Genomic DNA, 20,676 nt, shown 5'->3' with positions numbered 1-20,676 from the left:
CCAATTGATGATGAGGTACGGCGAGTTGACTCTCTTGCAACATCTCAAGATCAGTTGTTGATCTTATATTTCATTATTTACGTAGAAGATGATCAGCAACAATAGAAGAAATTAATGGAAGCGAAATGTGTGCTCGCAAAGTTACCCATCCAACCATCCATATTTTATGCGCTAATAAAGTATTTTTGATCTCTCATATCCAATTAATTTTGTCATCTATAATTAAGGAATGCGACGCAATCTCTCTCTCTCTCTCTCTCTCTCTCTCTCTCTCTCTCTCTCTCTCTTCCATCTTGAGGCTGTCGAACGTTTCCAGATGTACAGGTACAAAGGATAAAGCAAAGGGATGGACAAGAGAGACAGAGAGAGCAGAGCTCGCTTCCATGTCTACGTAACCTTCTGCAAATGTGACTCCGCCGGGTGTTAAAGCGGCGACGGCAGCCTCAACAGGCGAAGAAGCATTTGCGTGGCTGATGAGATCTTTAAAGCGCGATCTCAGCTTACGTTACTGCCGTCCCCAAACACTGCCACAGGATTTTGGCCCCCTCCTCTCTTTTCTTGCTTCCGTATATAAATCCGGCCTTCCCCAGCCCCTTCCTCCTCCTCTCCACCTTGCTTCCCTGTGATCCTCCTCGGTCCTCCCCCGCCTCCCTCTCATACGGCCTTCCCCACGTTAGCATCTAGACGCTTTCTCGGGACGCATGGCGCACACCCTGCTGCTACCGCTCTTCGTCATATGCGGGCTGACGTCCACCGTCGGGACCACGGTGGAGCCCGCCGAGATACTTCTCCAGCCCGCCGGGGAGGGCCAGCTTAGCTTGGACCCCTCGGAGGTCGCCGCGGCGGCTGTCGACTTCGGAGGTGCCGCCAGGGCCGAGCCACTGGCCGTCATGCGCCCGGGTTGCGCGGGCGACGTCGCGCGCCTCGTCCGCGCGGCCTACCGCTCGGCCCGCTGGTTCCCGGTCTCCGCCAGGGGTCACGGCCACTCGACCAACGGGCAGGCGCTCTCGCCGGGCGGCGTCGTGGTCCAGATGAGCCGCGGCCGGATCGCACCCCGCCCGGTGCCGGCGTACTCGCCGTCCACAGGCGAGTACTACGTCGACGTCTGGGGGGGTGATCTCTGGGTCGATGTGTTGAACTGGACGCTGGCCAACGGCGGCCTCGCGCCCAAGTCGTGGACCGACTACCTCTACTTGTCGGTCGGCGGCACGCTCTCCAATGCCGGCATAAGCGGGCAAGCCTTTCACCATGGGCCTCAGATCAGCAATGTCTACGAGCTCGATGTGGTCACAGGTTGGTTCTCGAACAAGCAGAATTCTCTCTCTCTCTCTCTCTCTCTCTCTCTCTCTCTCTTCCATTTCTCCGATCGCTAATAGCCATTCATCTGAACTACTCCAGGCAAGGGCGAGCTGATAACATGCACAGAAGAGCAGAACTCAGAGCTGTTCCATGGAGTTCTCGGTGGTCTGGGACAGTTTGGGATCATCACCAGAGCCCGGATTGCACTGGAGACAGCTCCCCACCGCGTACAACTCCCTCCCCAACTCTGTTCGCTGGATTCAACACCAATTTGACCTTCATTTCCTGCACTCATGGCTTACGAGGGCCACTTTCCATGCCGTGCAAGATCATAGTGGTTCATACAAGGGACACATGCACATGAGATCACGATCTCGTTGGTACTTCGCACTGTTCCATTACTGTGATCATAATCTAGCGGATAGAGGAGTCATGAAAGCCAGCTCGATGGCATCCCCGACACTAATGGAACCAGCCAAAGAATCAAAGCTGGACTCGTCGTTATCTTCCGCATGATCTTTCATCTTCAACTCTTGTTCTTGTTGTTGTGGTCAGGTGAGATGGATCCGAGTGCTGTACTCCGATTTTGCGGCCTTCTCCAGAGACCAGGAGCTCCTCGTCTCGCTCCACGGCGCCCACCGGAGCGAGAGGTTCGACTACGTCGAAGGCTTCGTCATCGTTGACGAAGGCCTCATCAACAACTGGAGGTCGTCCTTCTTCTCCCCCAAGAACCCTGTCAAGATAAGCTCTGTTCGCGCCAACGCCGGCCTTCTCTACTGCTTGGAGATGACCAAGAACTACGACTCCTCCGCCGCCGACTCCATCGACGAGGTTGGTCTCCGCTGATCGCTATGATGTTTTGTTGTCTTCGATACCTAACAAAAGGAGATCCGACGCGCTAGATTGGGCTCCATCATCTTCCACTATTATGTCGCCTAACATAACGAGGTTGCCGAGATCTCTCATTCGGTAACATTAAACGGAGGGAGGACTTTTGTCGAACGACTCGGTGCGTGTCATTGGCTTGCAGGTGGTGGAAGCGCTGCTGGGGCAGCTGGGCTACATTCCGGCGTCGGTCTTCACCACCGACCTCCCCTACGTCAACTTCCTCGACCGCGTCCACAAGGCGGAGATGAGGCTCCGTGCCAAGGGGCTGTGGGCGGTGCCGCACCCGTGGCTCAACCTCTTCGTGCCGGCGTCACGGATCGCCGACTTCGACCGCGGCGTCTTCCGCGGCATCCTCGGCAACAAGAGCAGCGGACCCATCCTCATCTACCCCATGAACAAGCACAAGTAAGAAGACCGTATGCGTGCATGCAACCAACCATCGCACGCAGACCACACGAAACATGCTGAGAGCATAACCAATGAAGATCGATGCCTATATCGGCATCTATTGCATGCGATGCGATACGATGCCACAGTGGGTGGTAGGATGCTACAGAGACAATGTTATGGAGATCTTAGCTCTTCTTCCTTTCCCTTTCCACAGCATTATGGTTGCTCACCTGAGTGATCAATCAATCCATACACACACGATGATCTTGAGCTACTATGATGCTTATACGATTTTTGAATTATGTAGGTGGGATGATCGGAGCTCGGTGGTGACGCCGCACGAGGACACGTTCTACTTGGTCGCCTTCCTACGGTCGGCTCTTCCGGACTCCGGTGATCCGACTCAAAGTTTGGAGTACCTCAGCCGTCAAAACAAGAAGATCTTAGAATTCTGCGACGATGCCGGGATTGAGATCAAGCAATACCTCCCCGACCACCGATCCCGAGCCAAGTGGGCCCGACATTTTGGGCCGAAATGGGGCCGATTCCTGCGCCGAAAGGATCGATTCGACCCAAAGTGCATGTTGGCCACAGGCCAAGGGATCCTTCCACCCTCCTCCTCCGTTTTCCCCTGGTGAGGAACTCATGACTCACCACAGAGCATCAACAGAACAAAAGGTGATGATAGGAAAAGATAGTTCTTAGGAGTGTCCATTAGGAAATCCTAAAGTTACACATCCTTTTGTATCGTCAATATGGGTAAGGACATAACAAGAGCCTAACCATTAAATATTCCTTCTCTGTGATTCTTCTTGTGCCCAATCTTCTCTTTCATCCTTTGTCTATAAAAACACTGTAACATGTTGGAATCAAATTATATATATGTATATATATATATATATATATGAGAGAGAGAGAGAGAGAGAGAGAGAGAGAGAGAGAGAGAACGTAGAACGACTTTGATGGAAAGAACTCCTCGAGTTTGCAAGAAATCATGTTGATAATAAATCACCATAAACATTGGGATGAATAATACCTTCTATCCCCTTGGACAACATGTACAGTAATTGGCACAGAACGAAGCGATGAACGAAATAATGTGGAGAAGACCATGCAAGAGTGATCAGCGGCCGATGGTGCAGTCGCCGCCGGCGTTGCCGGACACGTAGGTGCAGCCCGAAGCCTGCGACGGCGACTCGGATCCCTTCGGAAGCGACTGCAGAACCAAAGCCCGCGCCTCCGCCGACAACGCCGAGGTGACGAGCACCAACACGAGGACGAACGCCACCGCCCTCGCCATCTTCACGCCACGAGATCCCATCTCCAAAGAGGATACATGCCTTACCGCGATGGAAGCAGCATATAAATGAGGCCACCGCCCATGGTATGGAGTTGCAGGCGGCCACCGGTGGCCAAGATTTTGACCCGTAACTGCTGTTTGAAGAGTCGAAGTTGACGGGAGGAAGCAACGATTCGGTGTTGGCTATGGCTGAGTGTTTTGCTCCACATAGTTGGAGAGTCCACCGGTGAATTCCTTCCTCGATGGAAGCCATTGGTGGATAGAGATGACAAGTCCGGTGAGAAAAGAGTTCCGCTCGGCAGTTCGAAGACTATAAGCTTTTCAGTGGCAGCACACCTAATGTCTGTCAGCATCACAGAGCAAGTTTGACCTTCGTGTCCGTCAATGTCTTAAGTGGTCTCAGCTCATACTGCATCTGGGAATCGTGCACTATGATTTGTGAGAAGACAATATGATCCTTTATCTTAATTATGACAATTACTTCGATCGTATCTGATCAGAGGCCAATATGCTAGAATTGTTTTTAGTAAATTTGAGTCAAACTAGTCAGAACTATCACAATATTTATCCCACAAATATGTCTTTATCTTTCATATGACATCTATAATAGTGCAAAATACTGCAGGAGAGAGAAGTATGGACACGTAGTTGTCCGCTAAATAATGTCAAACTTTGTTTCGTGACTGTAAGTCAACGTTCCGCCGAAACCGTTGACTTCTAAGTTGTGCTGAACAGCTAGTTTTCCGGTGCAAAACTTGACTGCATCGTTTACAAGTCCATATTGCGCAGCTATTCCACTCAACTCAAGAGTTGTATTCAACCCACAGATGCAGTGTATAGCTTACCATCTCACAATGACATGTCAAAGCTTCTCATCTTCTTTCTCCTGCTGTTTCCTTCTGTGCAAATCATGCAAGAAGTATTTTGTCTATTTGTCTCTTAACCTGATGATGAATGTTAAACAACTAATTATCACAAGAACTATTATCACAAGAGGAGGATCATAATATCTGCTACTTTTTATTATTGAGACTCTTCAAAAACTAAAAGTCCCCATAATATGCAAAAACATCGGCGGCGTACGCGAATACAGAAGGAACTTTACAGTGTGCAAGTTATTACTATCATACAAAAAAATCACCCTATTACAAATTTACACATATTTTAAAGAGTTTAAAGAATACTCCGGAGGGAATGTAGTTAAGAGACCATGAGGACAAAAAGACAACACAACACCAAGCAAACACAAAGAAGAAAAGAAAAGAAAAACACTCATTGGGTAATACACACATTTCTGAATATAGAAAATAATACATAATTGTAGATGCTAAGACTTCGTGCGTCGATCCAAGCCCTGCACCAGAAAAAGCATAAAAGATTATGTGCAGCTTAAGTCCCATTGTTTGAATGAAGAAAAATTAAGTACAACTTCAGGAGCAAGCAAAAGGAACTATAGAAGCAAAAATGCCTAATCATAGTCATTAAAGCATCAAGTCACATGATATTTATGGAAACAGCTAGCTGGACATTTAATGATCCACCAACATTTGTAGTATCCTTAACATGATAGAAGTATGTAAAAGGATGAAACAGTGTCGGTTTTGATTTAATCGGTAGGACTCTTTTTTTAATTAAAAAAAGAACAAACATAATGATTAGGCATGTGCTATGGAGATATAAAAAGTTTCTCCAATATTTAGTGAAGCAACAGTTATACTCGTTAGCGATCATGATCAATGTACTGAATTGGCAAAAAATCTTACGGGAAAAGGCAATGATCTTTTATAAAGATGAAAACCATGTCAACCATGCAAATAACAGACGTAGACTTGACTATTTCACCATGCCCCAGACATGTTGTATCTACCGCGTGCTCTATGGTAAGAAGCACACAACACTAGTGAGTAATTGATAGCAAGTATTCATATTTGTATCTTCCATTATTACTTTTGCTTCATTGAAGACAACAACTTCAGACACCAAACATGGAAGATCAAGCCACATTAAGGTTCATTAAGAAGATGATTCCCATTGGTAACCTGCAGAAACTGAGCTTATTATCTGGAGCTTTTCTTTTAGGGGGTCAGAACCAGGCAGTAAGCTCGCCCTTGATTCTACATTTACCCAATACAACTAGTGTATTGCCCGCTACATGCACCAACCTAAGTCAAAAAATCAATAGTTTAACGATCCAAAGGAATAAAAATATAGAATATGAATGACAGGATGATAGTAATCTATGTTATACTAATGAATGTACATGGTACTACTACATAAGCATGTGTGATCAAAGGGGCATGACAATGAGTGAAGATCAATGATCAATAAGCTATATGCCGCTACTGGAACGTTGAATAAGGTCAGACATCTATGCACCTGAAATAAGATACCAAAGGAATATACAATGTCAAGAGATAGAAGAATAATCTGGAGCTTAAAATTGCCATAGTTTATGGTGGGTGACCTAGAAGTAAAATAAAAAAAAATACGAGTAATGAGAACTTGAATCAAATTGCAGTATCGAAACAGCAAAAGATCACAAGGTAATCATAGTAAAAATGTTATTCTTTGTAGCAACACAGGAATATGATGATGACAGCCTTTGCTCAAGGGGGTAAGTAGCAAAACCAAGGACAAGCTCAGGGACAGTAAATGAGATAATGCTTGTTTGTCCATGTTGACTCAGTTTCCCATACTTTTTCTTATTGAGGATGTTAAGGGACAGAAGTTCACAAGCCAAAGAGCTTAAAGACTATGTTCAGTCAATAGGGGAGCTTGCTAGAGTAAAAAAGTTCATCAAACAGTAACTCATATCTCTACGACGAAGGAGCTGAACCAAGTACATAAAGCCCCAGGTAAGGCAGAAAGCACAAATTGTGTTCAGAGAATACATGATAAAGGAGCGACATCAAACAGATAATAAAAAGCACAACATAATATGATATTTATATTTTTATGTTACCAGAAGAATCAGAAAGTAGATACATAATATAAAGAATCACGAGTGCTACTGTTTCACTGAGATATTGACAAGGTCTTCTTAAATAGGAGAAAAATGTAAAAGAAAAATCCTGTCAGATTTAGTTTTCCTATTGAGAAATGAGAAATTTTCATGTGTAAATAAAATAAAAAACAAAGAGGTGATGCTTACAAGTTACAACAACAAACTAACTGCAAAATTGAAATTGAAAAGACTTACTTGTCCCTCCCATCAGTTAAATAGAAAGATTAACCTAGCAACATGAAATTAAATGTCTATTTAAAAACAATGATACACATGTCTCTCTGGCTTCCTTTCAATATATAGACTAAATCCCCATGCATCTGTTATCATGAAAAGAGCTTTTCTAGCTAAAACTTTCAAGATATAAAGGAGAGTTTACCTTCTATTACTTCCACCAGCCACTTGGATTACGATAGTTCACCACCAGTAACTATGAAAGCTTAAAATCTGAGATTTAACTAAATAATCCTTGTACAGCATAATGTTGTATTAGTTTCTTTTATCCTACTATGATAAATAAGTTTCCAGTAAGTTACTACTGAACTGCAGTCAGTATCCCAAGTTAAATGGACACAACTCAATAATATGCTAAATATGTTCAGCATAAAAGAGGTTGATTATTAATTAGTTGCATTTATCCCACATTGTTTCCAAGTACTTATCATATGCACCTTATATAATTCTAAAAAATCTAACTCAAAACTTCTCTGCCCCAATGACAAAGTACAAATGCTGAGAGAAAAATCCAAAGACTTACCTTTTGGATAAGATAAAAGTTCAAGTTATAAGACGCTCTCATCGGGTGATTGCAATTCTCCGTAATTCCCGCAGATCACAAGCTATCTCTTGAATAATCTGAACACCATTGTTGCCACTTCTGAGTGAGTTAATGGCATGTTCCAGGAAATTACGATCTGCCTCAAGTGCCTCCAACCTCTGACTCAGACGTGACACTTCATTCTCAAGAGCAACTAACTCATTCTTGTTCCCTACTTTCAATAATTTTTGCTTGTCAATGTCATAACTGTCTCCACGGTTTCCTTTAGAGGAACTTGAACTTTTTCCAGAAATTTTTTCTTCCATCATAATGTTCTCTCCTACCTGAATATTTTCTGGAGGACCATCTTTCTGATAAATTTTCTCTTGACTTGAAACTTGAACTTCGTCAAAGATTTGACCATTTGTGCCCGCACCACCTTCTGACACAACATTCCTTTCTACAAAAAATTCTCTGTCAACATCCCCACTTGTTTTATCAGGAAGTCCATTTTCATCATCAGCATTCAAATTAAAACTTGAACTATCATCATAAACACCATTATTGGAAAAAAGATGAAGCTTTTTCTCCAACTTTGTCAAACAGTTTAATATATATGCCTCCTCATCTTCAAAGCAAGATAAGGGATCCTTCAAATCCCCAAATTCACTCCATCTTGAATTTTGACATGTTACATGAGGTTCCCCGGATTTGTTCCAAGATGCAATCTCCTTATCATGGAAGTTATCACTCTGCTCCACTGAATTGTCAGTGGATAATCCTTCTACAAAGCATATTCTAAGGCTTTCCACCTCAGCTTCCAAGCCTTGTATCATTTTCTCCCTTTGAGTAAGCAATTTGTTACATTTTTGAAGTGCTTCATGGTCATACTCTGCTTGCTCTTCCATCATTCTTTGGTACTGCAGGGCTTCCATATGCATTGCAGCCTTCTCCTCTTGCAACCTAGTAATCATGGCCATTGCTTGATTTGCTGCAATTGCTGAAGCACTTCTTTCTTCTTCTAACTCCTTGAAGAGAAGACTTATGGACTTCCTGTCCAACTCAACCTGCCGCTTCAGCCTCTCAACTGGACTTTCTCCTTCCACCTCACTTACAATGCTTCCATCTAGTGACTCTAATCCTGATTCATTCCTCTCAAGAGAGAGTGTTTTAGTTATGTTCTGCAATATATATTCATCACCTTGTCCATATACTCGGGGACTAGGGCTCATTTCATTCCATGGAGACTCAAGCCCCTGAGCTGCAGATATCTGAGAAATCAGGAGTTTCAGATCTTCCTGAACTCTAGAAGAATCCCTCCCAATGATTACATCAGTAAATCTAGGAGATGACAAGCTTCCCTTATCACCAACAGCAATCTTATAAGCATCATTCAAATCCATACGAGTACTCATAGATTGACCAGGGTCACTTGCATCATGACTTGTCCCCAAATCGATGTTAGTTGTACACCAATCCTTTGCATCATCAACTGAAGTAGTACCAGTACATGCTGCATCACCAAACTCCACTTTAACAACTTAAAAGCAAGTACAATAAGAGAAAGACTAAGGAATCATACAGAGAAAAGAAATCTAGAAAAGACGTGTATAATAGCTTACCTTTCACATTTGAATCTTCTAGAAGAACTTCTTGAGAATCTTGTGGCACAAATTCAGATTGGGGGGGAATAGCTTTGACTTCGATCTGGTTACAATTGCTATCCTCCAAAAAATGTCCAGCAGCTCCAGAAGATGAAAAGGTTGATGCATCTTGGAGCTCATCTACGTTTGTTTGATTCTCAGAAATTGACTCCGAAGGCTCAGTGATAACTGGATCAGAGTGCATCAACTTTTCTAGGGCTTTATCATCAGAAACAATAAAATTTGCATCATGACTTGTCCTCAAAGTGATGTCAGTTGTACAGCAATCCTTTGCATCATCAATAGTAGTAGTTTGACCATAAGCAGCATCACTAAACTTCAAATTATCTACTTGAATATAAGAACAGTAAGTGAGATGCTAACTAAGGAGCCAAAAGAAAAAATAAATCTAGCAGAGATGTGCATGTGAATCTTCTACAAGAAGTTCTTGGGGACCTTGTGGCACATATTCAGATTGTGGGAGAATAGCATTGACATCAATTTGTTCCTGGTTACTATCATCCAAACATTGCGTAGTAGCACCAGATAAAGAAACAGTTGATATATCATGGAGCTCACCTGCATTTCTTTGCTTTTCAGGAATTGACTCAAAAGGGTCACTAATTACTGGAGCAGGGTCGGTCAACTTTTCAAGGGGTTTAGCATCTGAAACACTAATTTGATCCGTACGAATCAACTTTTCTGTGGCTCTTTCACCTGAAACACTTCCAGATAAATCATTTTTTATTAGAGTGACACCCTCTGATTCTTCAACATGAGACACCAAATCATACATGACAGTTTCAGCTCGATGAGATGGAGAATTTCCTTCATCATCATCTGTGAACTGGATCTCTAAGTCAGAATCAGAGTCCGAAGTAATTTTAACTTCACTGTATCCAACATGAGAGAAGTGATCATGTTCTTGATTCTTTGAATAATGATATGCTGGGGAAACCAAGGTTTTCTCTCTCGTCTTTTTCGCTCCATCTTTATTCTGTAGATAACTGTGCCCATTTGAACTTGACAAAGAAATGTCAACTTCAGAAACATCAACTCTTATGGATTTATCTTCAAGCGACTTGATGGCATGTAGTTCATCATCCTTCTTTAAAAAAGGGACATTTGCCAATTCATCCCCATGAAACAGATGGAGGCCATCAATGTCCTGAACATCTTCACCGTCCTCAAGATGCCCTTTTAACTCACCAACCAATGATTTGTAAGTCTCAGAGTTGGATGTCCCTTCGGTATCAAATGAAAGAAAACAGCCCTGGCACACGGTATGAACATCAGCAAGCTTTTCATGACCATTAGAGCAACCCAACAATGAGATCTCTGATCTGTGAGTTTCACAGATCAAATCCAGATAGAAGCCTCGTTTCTCATTTCCAAAAACATGATCTAGCCTTGAGCAAAACATACAAGGTTTTTGTAGCATGCAAAGACGAGAGAACCTTGTCACCAGGTAGGCAAACAAGGCATCAAAGAATAACAGAAGCATCAACATCCATTCAAGAGCAGCTGAAGACAAAGCAGATGAGAGTCGTTGGAATCCACCAACAGGTGCCCTCGAAGCCATGATTAGTGGGGCTCACATCAAATTCTCAGAGAAGTTGATCTTCCGAGCTACTGAAATGGTATCTCCAAGCTAGAAATTGTCACTGCAAACATCAACATGCTGACATCAGGTCCTAGAATACCATGTAGGATATTCAACGATAGACATCATTCTAGTCATATAATTTTACATAAATTGTAGTACCAAAGTAAGTTAACAACAGCACAAGCATCAACTATCAGTACACTTGATAATAGTACATGTAAAAATGGGAAAAGGGAACCGAAAAAGAAAACGAAGTCCAAATCAATTCAACAGGATGAACAGAAATAAACTATATCTCAGAAGTATCAAACTATGGTAAATACCAAACAAAACAGAGCAGATCTCAATCATTCTAATAAATAATTGTAATTTCAATCAATTCAACAAGAAAGTGACCAAACTAAGAAACGGATCTAAGGAGACAAAATCGAACAAAACAGGCAGTAAGTCAATCATATCAGCAAAAGAAAATAAAAGGAAAGATAACCCAGAAAGCAATCAGGAAGACCTTGATCCGAAGAGAAGAGGAGGCGATGGATGGAATTGGGTTTATGAAGGCAAGAGAAAGACAAAAGCAAACCGAAAGGGGAGGGCTTTCCACCTTCCACGAGGCCCTCGTCTCCATTATTGACACTATTCTCAGGAGCTGACGTCGAAGGATGGAAAAAGTCGGATGGAATCGCAAGATAAGGACACGGCACGAACCGAAAGGCGATGAGTGAAAGCGATTCCAGCTGAGTTTCCACATCAACGAGCGACACAACAGCTAAGTTAACGGACGCCTTCTTGGGGAAGACCTTGATCAGGAGAAGAGAAGAGATGCGGCGTTTTACCTCTTCGAGAAGCGGAAGCGGAGGAAGAGGAGATGGGAAAGACGAGCGCACGAAGAGAATATTGCTTCAGAGTATAGGAAGCGAAGTTTCAGACTTCGTACCGTTATATTAATTATAGTATTTGGCTTATCTGATTTTATCTAAAATAATTTTTATATTTAAAAACATAACATATAAAACCCTTTCTTCAAATTTGAGTTAACAAATTTTAAATCTTTGCTTCACGTGTTAACTCATGATAAATCATTAATATATATAATTTAAATTTAAAAAAATATAAATTATGGGAGGAGGTATTATCGTGAAAGCGACCACTAGTAGTAACATAAAGCTGTTGCTGCTTAGTAGGGCCTCATATGTACGTAGTCTGTATGACGAGCTCAAGAACTTTCTATCCGGTCTCAAATGAATATGTGTCGATTAGTTCAATGCTAAGTACGCAGTGGTCTCTTGGTCCCTCTTTCTCATCATAGAGGGTCTTTGTCCCTCTTCCGCCTTTGTCTTTTCTCTGTCTTCATGAAACCATGCTTCACGAGGAAGGTGGCTTACAATGTATGGTGATACTTGTCAAGATCAGAGCGAGTGTTATTTATAGTGGTGGGTAACACCATGATATGCGACGTAGTGGCATGCGCCTTAGAGCTAGCGAGTGACATTTGATAGCTCCAGCTCTGAGCTCTGATCCTGATGAGTATCACTATACCTTATAAGCCACATCCCCCACAAAAGCATAATATCACAAAGATAAAGAGGGGGAGGAAGGAGCACTTGAGCTAGTTAATGTAACCTTGCCACACCCACTCACTCTCCTCGACCAGCTTATCGAGAAAGAGGAAGCGATAAAGGCCATAGCGATGGATGAAGGCAAAGGAAAGAAAGGCCGAAGGCGGATGTGAGAGAGAGTTGGACAATCACGTCGTAGGCATAGCGGGTGGGGGTGCAGAAGAGGATGAAGTGGGAGGCAATGAGAATGAAGAAGCCTAGGAGGAGGAAGAGAGACCAAGAGACTACTGCGTGTCTAACGTCGGACTAGTTAACGCACATCCACCTAAGGCAAAGCCGGAAGCTCTTGAGCTCGTCGTTGGCACTAGAAAGGCTACATGCGTACACCCTACTAGACAATAACAGCTCGGTGCTATTAATGATAGTTATTTTCACGACAACACCTCCTTCGATCATTGATGGAGATTAAGCAAATTTTAACATTTATTAATTCAAACTTGACGAGATATGCTTATATATTATATTTTAAAAAAAATATAAAGATCATTTTAGATATGAATACATCATAACGACTTAAGAGATATATAAACAAAACCATCTAGGTTAAAATATATCTTAACCCTTAATTATATAATTTAAAAAGTAAGAAGAGATAAACTATGTGGACCCATCGTTCTATTTCCTATTACCACAGGTAAAACTTTGGGTTGGTGGAATAAAAACTGTTCTAATGCAGGTGAATTAAAAACGTTTCATCTCGTGGTATCCGGGTAGGAAACAGGGTTGATCAACACGTCCATTTACCGGCACCATCGGTGCCAGCTGGCAGCTGGGTCCCACAATCACGAGGGGGCTTTATGCTGGAGAATGCAAGTGCCAGCTGGCAACTGGCCCCCACAATCACGAAGGGCTTTACGGTGCAGAATGCAAGTGTTCTGCTTCAAGTTTATAATTCAAATCAAAAAGGTTAACGAGACAAGTATTTCCAGCAGTTCTCACCGACTGTCAGGATCGTAACATAGATACAAAATTGACAACAGTGACAACGATTTCTCACATTGGTTACCAATCTACAAAAGCTGACACTTTCATGTAGAGATAAATTATAGGTTGGATTTAAGAAAAATTAAGGATCAAAAGAGCATGGAAATGCAGCATCAGGGCTGCACACTGACACCAGTGTCAGCTTGACCTTGCACAGTGTTGTCAGAGGGAGCCGGAGCTGCTACCTCGTCACCTTGATGCTTAGACTTCTCCCTCGTGGATTTAACCCCTTCTTTGGCTTTAGTTGTGTTACTGTTCTTGGTATTACTCTGTAACTTGTTCGGAGGATCCTCAGAAGTACCAAAATTGTGATGTTGATGCCTACCGTAGTCTCCTAAAGCCAGATTGCTTGCGTCGCTACAGCTCTTCCGTCGACCAAGCTTGGGTGATTTAGCCCGAGTTGGAGGCAGCTGTTTGTTAAAAAAAAAAAGAGAGTTTTAAAGGCAATCCTTGTAATCTGAACATGTCAGCAAGTAAACATGTGGGAGAAAATATCAGAGGATGTCCATGTGATCCAAATAGATGGAAGAAATCACAACATCTTCAATATAAGATGGCATGATATGATACTCCAGATGGTTTTTGTTTGAAATGAAAGTGAAGTTTGCATGAGGCAACTTTCCTCCAAAGATAGAGTAAATCTAAGCCAAGACTTATAAAATTAAATAATTAAATCTAAATAGCAAATAAGAATATTACTGGGAGAGAAAATAGTAGAACAGATGTTGGTAATAGGTTAGATGCTTGGATGAATGGACATAATAGCTTTGCTGTGGGATATGTGATGCTATAGGAAGTATCATGTAAGAAGAAAATTGAACTTTACACGCCCTATGATAAACAGATATTCCACCTTTTTCTGCTCACTAATGCAAAAGTCAAACCAATTTCATAAATGATTGTCAAAAAGATGCATAGTTGTCTACCATTAATAAAATTCATCAGTCAGAATCCCAACATAATATATATATATATATATATATATATATAACTTGATGACAATTTATATTCTAGGAATTTACAAGTAATATCATATTATATTATGAAAGAGTAAACAAACTGAATATGTGCTGCCTAGCATGCTCGGACACAGCACTTCACTGCATTGTACTCACACAAGAAGGTAAGCATTGGCACTGAGGCTCCTTTGTGACATGAAAAACTACAGTTCAAGACACAGAAATAAATTTATCTGTTTGCAGGGATAATGATATGAAACCTCCCCAAATTTCATAATTCATTTTGGCAAGAAATTGGTGCACACTGAGCCTCAAGTTTCATGCTGTTAAAGTAAAATTGCACTGAGAAATATGAGTATAATGAATTGTTCAATGGCTAAGCAAATTTGCAAAAGTCAAACAATACAATTAAATAAATCCTTATTATGTGGACCCACAAAAGAGAATGAGTTTGACTGTTGCCGCCTACTGTCTGTAATCTATATGTTACTTCATGTTCAATGAAGTAAATGATAAGCTGACCTAGCATGCAACTGTATTTGTTGGACTCAAGCCTCTTTCATAATGGGAAAGTTCAATGTGGAAACAGTACAAAATGGCCACTGCAATTGCCTGTTAACAACCCTAGGAAGTAAGTTTTATCTACTCATACTATATTCACAACGGCTCATTATATATTATAACTTGCTTGAATTAACAGTTGCATCAAGTCAAAGACAGCCAATTACCTTCTTTAGTTCAAGCTTTGGCGGAGGCCCCTCATGGTAGAAGCTAGGCATTGGCGTTGCTTTGAAATTCAAACTCTTCCTTAGTTGCTTTAGAGCTGCCTCTTTCTCTTCCTGAAGAAATCAGAAGTTGAGATGTGAAACTCCAATATATGACAATGACAATAATAACTATACAAAGTTACTCAAATGCTACAAGTGCTTTTTATATGATTGACATAAAAAGAAATCAATATAAGGGTCAATGAATTCTCAGCCATCAACTTGATTTGTATCCTTTGCAAATCAAATTATCCTGACAAACTAAAAAACCAACCAAAATGTAGATAACAAGATAGTACCACCAATTCTCAGCCATCAACTCGATCTGTATCCTTTGCACATCAAATAATCCTGAAAAACTAAAAAACCAACCAAAATGTAGATAATATGATAGTACCACTAATTCTTAGCCATCAACCTCTGGTATAATATATAAACCAAAGCCAGACATCTAAAATCAGCCTTCTCAAAGTTCTCCATTATTTACTACAAGTTATTATCTTGTGTGGACATATTATATGGTCGAGAATGTGAGAGTAAATAAACGTTGGAGAAGGGGAGAGGATATCTTATGCAAATCAGTTTTTCCTATTGGAATTAGGAATTGGACTGTCATTCTAACGTAAGATTAGGCTAGAGCTTGGGTCAATCTAGGAAAGGTTTGTGCCTTTGTGGTGGTTTTTAAGTTGCTAAGTTGTCCTATATGTGGTAAATTTTACAAGTATCCTAGAGTTAAGAATGAAGCCTTAGACCTGAATTAACATGTATTTTCTGAGAATTATCAACAGTTTCTTAGTATGAATCATCAAAAAAATTTCTTCTCATGGTGGATTCCATGATATGCTCAGAGTATTCTCGTCACAAACTTATTATCTCTTTTTCTTGGTCTTAATATCTGATATAGTTGATAATACACATAAAACAATTTTTTTAACTTTGAAACAAAGCATTTTGTAAATGTTACTTTTAGATGCAATGTCTAGCATCTGCATTGTTAGACACCACATTGCAGATACAATTAGCTTTCATTCAAGTATAATGACATACTTACAAAATCATAGGCAAAGATATGGTCAAGACAACATCATCAATTTTGAAAAATGGAAATCTGTTTATAGAATATCAACATGTAGCTGCCTATCCACTAAACATGATGTTAGATATTGGTATCCAAATAAATGGATCATAAGCTCTAAACATCATTTTGGTCAATACAAGAATGTGAAGTATCCAAGTAGCATAAATGCACTCTTGAAAATAAAGAGAGGCATAAAGGATTCATATGATATCAGACTCATCATAAGAAACACCCTATTCTACATTTGGCTATAATGGATACCCAAAGGTCCATACACACTCGATATAAAATACTAGAAGGAAAAAGTTTATATCTAAACTACTGGAGAAAAAAAAAATTTAGCTCATTCTACAAGTCAAACTTCAACATAATAAGGTAGGCATCTGCAAGATAAACATCAAAGCTGACCCAATCAATTACCATGGTATATGATAAGATCCTTCTATATATATGCTTTGTGAAGTAATATCTAAGAAGTTATTCTGATCATATACTTCAATATGTTTTTCCTTATAACACTTAAAGCTCCATATATAATTGCAAGTTGTAAGGCAAATTTCTAAAACCTGAAAGTTCTATAAATTTTTTATGGACAAAAGAAAGTTCATGTCTCGTCAAGAAACTCCAAAATGGAAATATGTAAATAAGAAAACTTAATTTCTTGTGTACCATATCTCCCAAGAACTAATAAATGGAAGGAGTCATACCCTGGTCCTAGCTTCACATTCAAGTTTCTCTGCTTCGAGAGCCTGATGTTTCTCTTCTAATTTTGAATAGAACTACACATAGGACAAAAGAAACATATATCAAAATCCCATTCAATGATTCGTGGGTAAATAAAAATTTAAACGATAATTAAATAAAAAATACCTCCTTCCGCCTCTCTGCACGTTCACTACATTTGAATGTAGGGGCAATTGCCACTGTTGTATTAACTTTCAAATTTCTTATAGAAGGTGCAGTACTATGAGTAGCTCAGGAAGAAGTTCTTTGTACAAAAAACATAAAGGAATTTCAAGAAACATAAGTTGGAAAAGGATACGCAGAAGTAATGGAGCAAGAATCCTCTTCATCTGAGTACATGATGTTATCAGGATGCAATGGCCTCCTAGACGTGACTGTTAAGTTACTCTGTGATCCCATTCAGAATTATATTATGAATAAATCCATGATCTAGTCTTCGAACTTGCTAAAGCACTTTTCACAGAGAAATTTAAATGCTTTCAAGCACAGCAATCTCATGTACCAATATATCAAGGTGCAATTTTAAAAATCTTTTGGAATGTTGCGCAAGATAAATCATGAAGATACAGGATGTGTTCTGATGCTTCATATCAAATGCTTAAAATTAAGATCAAGCAAGAGGAGAAGCAACTTGATCATGATGAGAATTCAATGTGCAGTGCCTTAAATTAGCACAAGAAAGCTAAACAGAACAAGTCAACTATAGAATAAAATTGTTTTTGAATAGGAAAACACAATATGTTGTGCAGGGTATGCAAAATCACCTAAATACTGTATATACTGAATATTTGACCCAAGGGCAATAAGAAATATTATTACCTACATTTTGAACTGCACGAAGGATGCATTATATTGCTGCATGGTATGTGAGGAGGTGGGAAAAAGATGAAGCATAAGAAGCAATAAGAAAAAGACCTGAGCCTTCTTCTGGACGTCGGACGATTGCACATCTGCATTAGGATCTTTGTCTCCCTCGTTAGCAGCTTCAGCAACAAAAGCACGATTTGCACTAGAAGCACGCTTTTCAGTTGCAAGAGCAAATGGCTGAGGAACAGTGTGGTTAGATCGTACAGCCTTGGCAGAACTTGATGCTGCTGACATATGACTTATTGATTTCTGATCACCATACTTCTTTTCTGTCATGTCCCTATCCAAACTCAAACTTCTAATATGAGGTAAAACATGCACCACATCAGAATTTGCAATATTCTCATTGTTATCTGTAGCTTCATCTGCCACAGTCACTGTAGAAGTTTTGGGAGGGATAGCATGAGTAGTTTTATTTGGTTCAGGTGTGACACTATCTCCTTCTTCATCCATTGGCATTACTGTACCTTCCTTACCTATTGGACTGAAAAAAGTTAATCATACAAATCGAATTCTGCATATAGCAAATGATTAAAGACGGAAACTAAATATATCTGACTCTAATAGTCAAACACAAACCAGATGTATACCAACCTATAAATGCAATCATAATATTCTCATCCAAAAGATGAATCAATGGTCAAATGCGCTCAAGTAATTAGTACTTCCAAAGAAGAGTTAACTTCAGAACTAAGTTATTGGGGCATTTTCCCTTGGCGACATCTAATAACGAAAGAAATGAAGAATGGCAGGATCATGTGCAACCAGTTGAAAGTATGCTCTTAATGAAAGTGCTCGGTCATCTTTCCATAGAATGTGGCACTCTCTGAATGCAGATAGCATTTTCCAAATTATTTGAGTCCACAAAGGCTTCCGTCTATTTGCAGTTTTCCATTCAATGTGATGACACTATGGAAGGAACGTTGCTCTTGAATATTTTGGGTTTGCATAGCATCCACTCCATTCTAAAATCTCTTTCATCTATTGACTTACGCATCTTATTTTCGCCAGAGTTATTGCAGCAGGGATAAAACAAACATTAAAAATCCAACAAATGATCATTCATTCAGCAAACAATCAAATAAAACCTTTTTTTAGCACCTCAATTTTTTAAGAATTTTCCTAACTGTAAATAAGTACCAAACCCTTCGCGGAAGTGATGCTTTTGAAGGCGACAACGCACAGCGATTCATTTGAAGGTATACCAATGCGACAGAGCAAATGAGACAGCCCTGTTACTTGAAATGTTGTTCATTTCAAGACAGAAAAGCGACGGCCGAACTCCTTGCCCTACCTGAATAGTATTTTATTGAAGGAATCCCCAGTAAAAGAATACAATACAGGCCAATGAGGAAGTGGAAGGAAAGCAGACCATTATTTTACGTCACTAGAGCCATCGGAAAGAATCAGTTTAACAGCAGAAAGCGCATTCCACCGACACCGAAAACGCCTGTTCGCACCGAATCAAAGGGTGGATAGGATTCAAAATGGATAAAAGAATTAGCAGAAAATCCGCACAACAGCACCAGATCTCAAACATCCGTCGGAGATCTGGCTCTCCCGAATGCAATCCGTCACGCATTCCATAGCTTACGGATCGAAACAGACGGAGAACCAACAATGAGAGACCCAAACGGAGGAGATCGACAGACGTTACTTACGAAATCCTTTTCCAAGCACCGATCGGATAGATCTAAAGCTCGTTCTAAGGCGGTCTCCTTACCTTGGCTCCCCTTCCCTTCCCTACGTCCGCCACCCTCGGGAATAGCGATGACCGCTGTTCCGCCCGATACTTATAGCTGCGACCGAAGCTAACGCCGTCAATTAACGACGAAGCACCGTCACGGACGACGGCCAGCTCGGAGCGCTCAACGGTGGACGTCATCTGCGGTGACGGGATCCCTATAGGCAATTCTTAAAGCAACGCCACCTCATCACGGCGGATCTCGATCACCTCCTCCATTAAATTACCAAAACGCCCTTTAGGGATTTTCGTGCAACATTTGCATTCTACCCCTCGAAAGAAGTTATTTCCAGGAGAGGTATGCCCACTGCAATTTCTCGTGTTTATAATAAGTTGGAGGACTTTGAAGGCAAAATGCTGACCTCAAGGCTAATAAAAGGAATCATGTCAGATCATACCCTAATTGGAATCTTTACTAAGATCCATATCATTCATGTTTTGACTTTTAAAATAAATATTAATTAATTTATTGATCGATATTTCCATCGTCACATGATTAATAACACACGATAAAATGGGTAGAATCTTAGTATTTCTCGGATTCGTTATATCACGATCGAAATTAAGTCTTGAAGAAGCACATCATAACCTTTATAGTTCACATGTATCGTGGAGGTAACAATAATTGTAGTCTATTATAAAAGGGCTCGTCAGATACATTTATAATATATTATAACTTCTATTTGAGTCCACAAATAGAATCATCTAAATTAACTATTAGCTTAGATATTAAAGGGGCCTTATCGAGAGCACCTCCGACGTAGTCTTTGAGGTTTCAAAAGCATATGAGAATGAATCGTTCATTAACTTTTCAAGACAAAAAATAATAATAATTCGTTGACTCCGACTCCGAATCGATATCTATTATAAAAGGGTTAGTCAGATACATTTTTAATATATTATAACTTTTACTTAAAATTAATCGAATCTTCTAAATTGACTATTAGATTAGATATTGAAGGGACCTTGTCGAGAGCACCCTCGAAGCAGTCTTTGAGGTTTCAAAAGCATATGAGAATGAATCATTCAT

General features: G+C 40.5%; 3 protein-coding genes across 16 annotated transcripts; 1 reads left to right on the top strand and 2 right to left on the bottom strand.

Moving 5' to 3' along the window:
- The first annotated feature begins 353 nt into the window (after nt 1–353).
- Nucleotides 354–3,623, top strand: LOC135678122 (cytokinin dehydrogenase 5-like). The gene is made up of 5 exons (XM_065190537.1): nt 354–1,293; nt 1,399–1,526; nt 1,855–2,130; nt 2,330–2,592; nt 2,885–3,623. The coding sequence occupies exons 1-5, from the start codon at nt 702–704 to the stop codon at nt 3,213–3,215; spliced, it is 1,590 nt and encodes a 529-aa protein (XP_065046609.1). The 5' UTR covers nt 354–701; the 3' UTR covers nt 3,216–3,623.
- Nucleotides 3,624–4,957: 1,334 nt separating this feature from the next.
- Nucleotides 4,958–11,812, bottom strand: LOC135678120 (myosin-binding protein 1-like). Of its 7 annotated transcripts, none has more exons than XR_010514820.1 (5): nt 9,861–11,368; nt 9,261–9,629; nt 7,639–9,151; nt 5,917–6,039; nt 4,958–5,231 (listed from the first exon to the last, which is right to left on the bottom strand). XR_010514820.1 is itself a non-coding variant. In XM_065190532.1 (5 exons), exons 2-4 carry the CDS (start codon nt 10,861–10,863, stop codon nt 7,677–7,679), a joined length of 2,847 nt encoding a protein of 948 aa, XP_065046604.1. In that variant the 5' UTR covers nt 10,864–10,945; nt 11,721–11,812; the 3' UTR covers nt 4,958–5,231; nt 7,639–7,676. The 7 variants fall into 7 exon arrangements, 6 of the variants coding, with proteins under 6 accessions (XP_065046604.1, XP_065046605.1, XP_065046603.1 ...); XM_065190532.1 differs by lacking the exon at nt 5,917–6,039 and adding an exon at nt 11,721–11,812 and having other exon boundaries at nt 9,861–10,945; XM_065190533.1 differs by lacking the exon at nt 5,917–6,039 and adding an exon at nt 11,593–11,732 and having other exon boundaries at nt 9,861–10,945.
- Nucleotides 11,813–13,376: 1,564 nt separating this feature from the next.
- LOC103990909 (protein WVD2-like 3) lies at nt 13,377–19,758 on the bottom strand. Of its 8 annotated transcripts, XM_065190521.1 has the most exons (9): nt 19,564–19,670; nt 19,275–19,352; nt 19,043–19,196; nt 17,951–18,386; nt 17,334–17,422; nt 17,162–17,255; nt 16,999–17,070; nt 15,175–15,285; nt 13,377–13,897 (listed from the first exon to the last, which is right to left on the bottom strand). In XM_065190521.1, the coding sequence occupies exons 3-9, from the start codon at nt 19,093–19,095 to the stop codon at nt 13,601–13,603; spliced, it is 1,152 nt and encodes a 383-aa protein (XP_065046593.1). In that variant the 5' UTR covers nt 19,096–19,196; nt 19,275–19,352; nt 19,564–19,670; the 3' UTR covers nt 13,377–13,600. The 8 variants fall into 8 exon arrangements, with proteins under 8 accessions (XP_065046593.1, XP_065046599.1, XP_065046598.1 ...); XM_065190527.1 differs by lacking the exons at nt 19,043–19,196; nt 19,275–19,352 and having other exon boundaries at nt 17,951–18,378; nt 19,626–19,758; XM_065190526.1 differs by lacking the exons at nt 19,043–19,196; nt 19,275–19,352 and having other exon boundaries at nt 17,951–18,378; nt 19,564–19,679.
- Between the last annotated feature and the right edge of the window lie 918 nt (nt 19,759–20,676).

Source organism: Musa acuminata, chromosome BXJ1-7 (genome assembly GCF_036884655.1).
Source record: "Musa acuminata AAA Group cultivar baxijiao chromosome BXJ1-7, Cavendish_Baxijiao_AAA, whole genome shotgun sequence".
Lineage (NCBI taxonomy): Eukaryota > Viridiplantae > Streptophyta > Magnoliopsida > Zingiberales > Musaceae > Musa > Musa acuminata.
The sequence above is the reverse complement of the archived record's forward strand: the minus strand, read 5'-3'. Positions and strand labels throughout refer to the sequence as shown.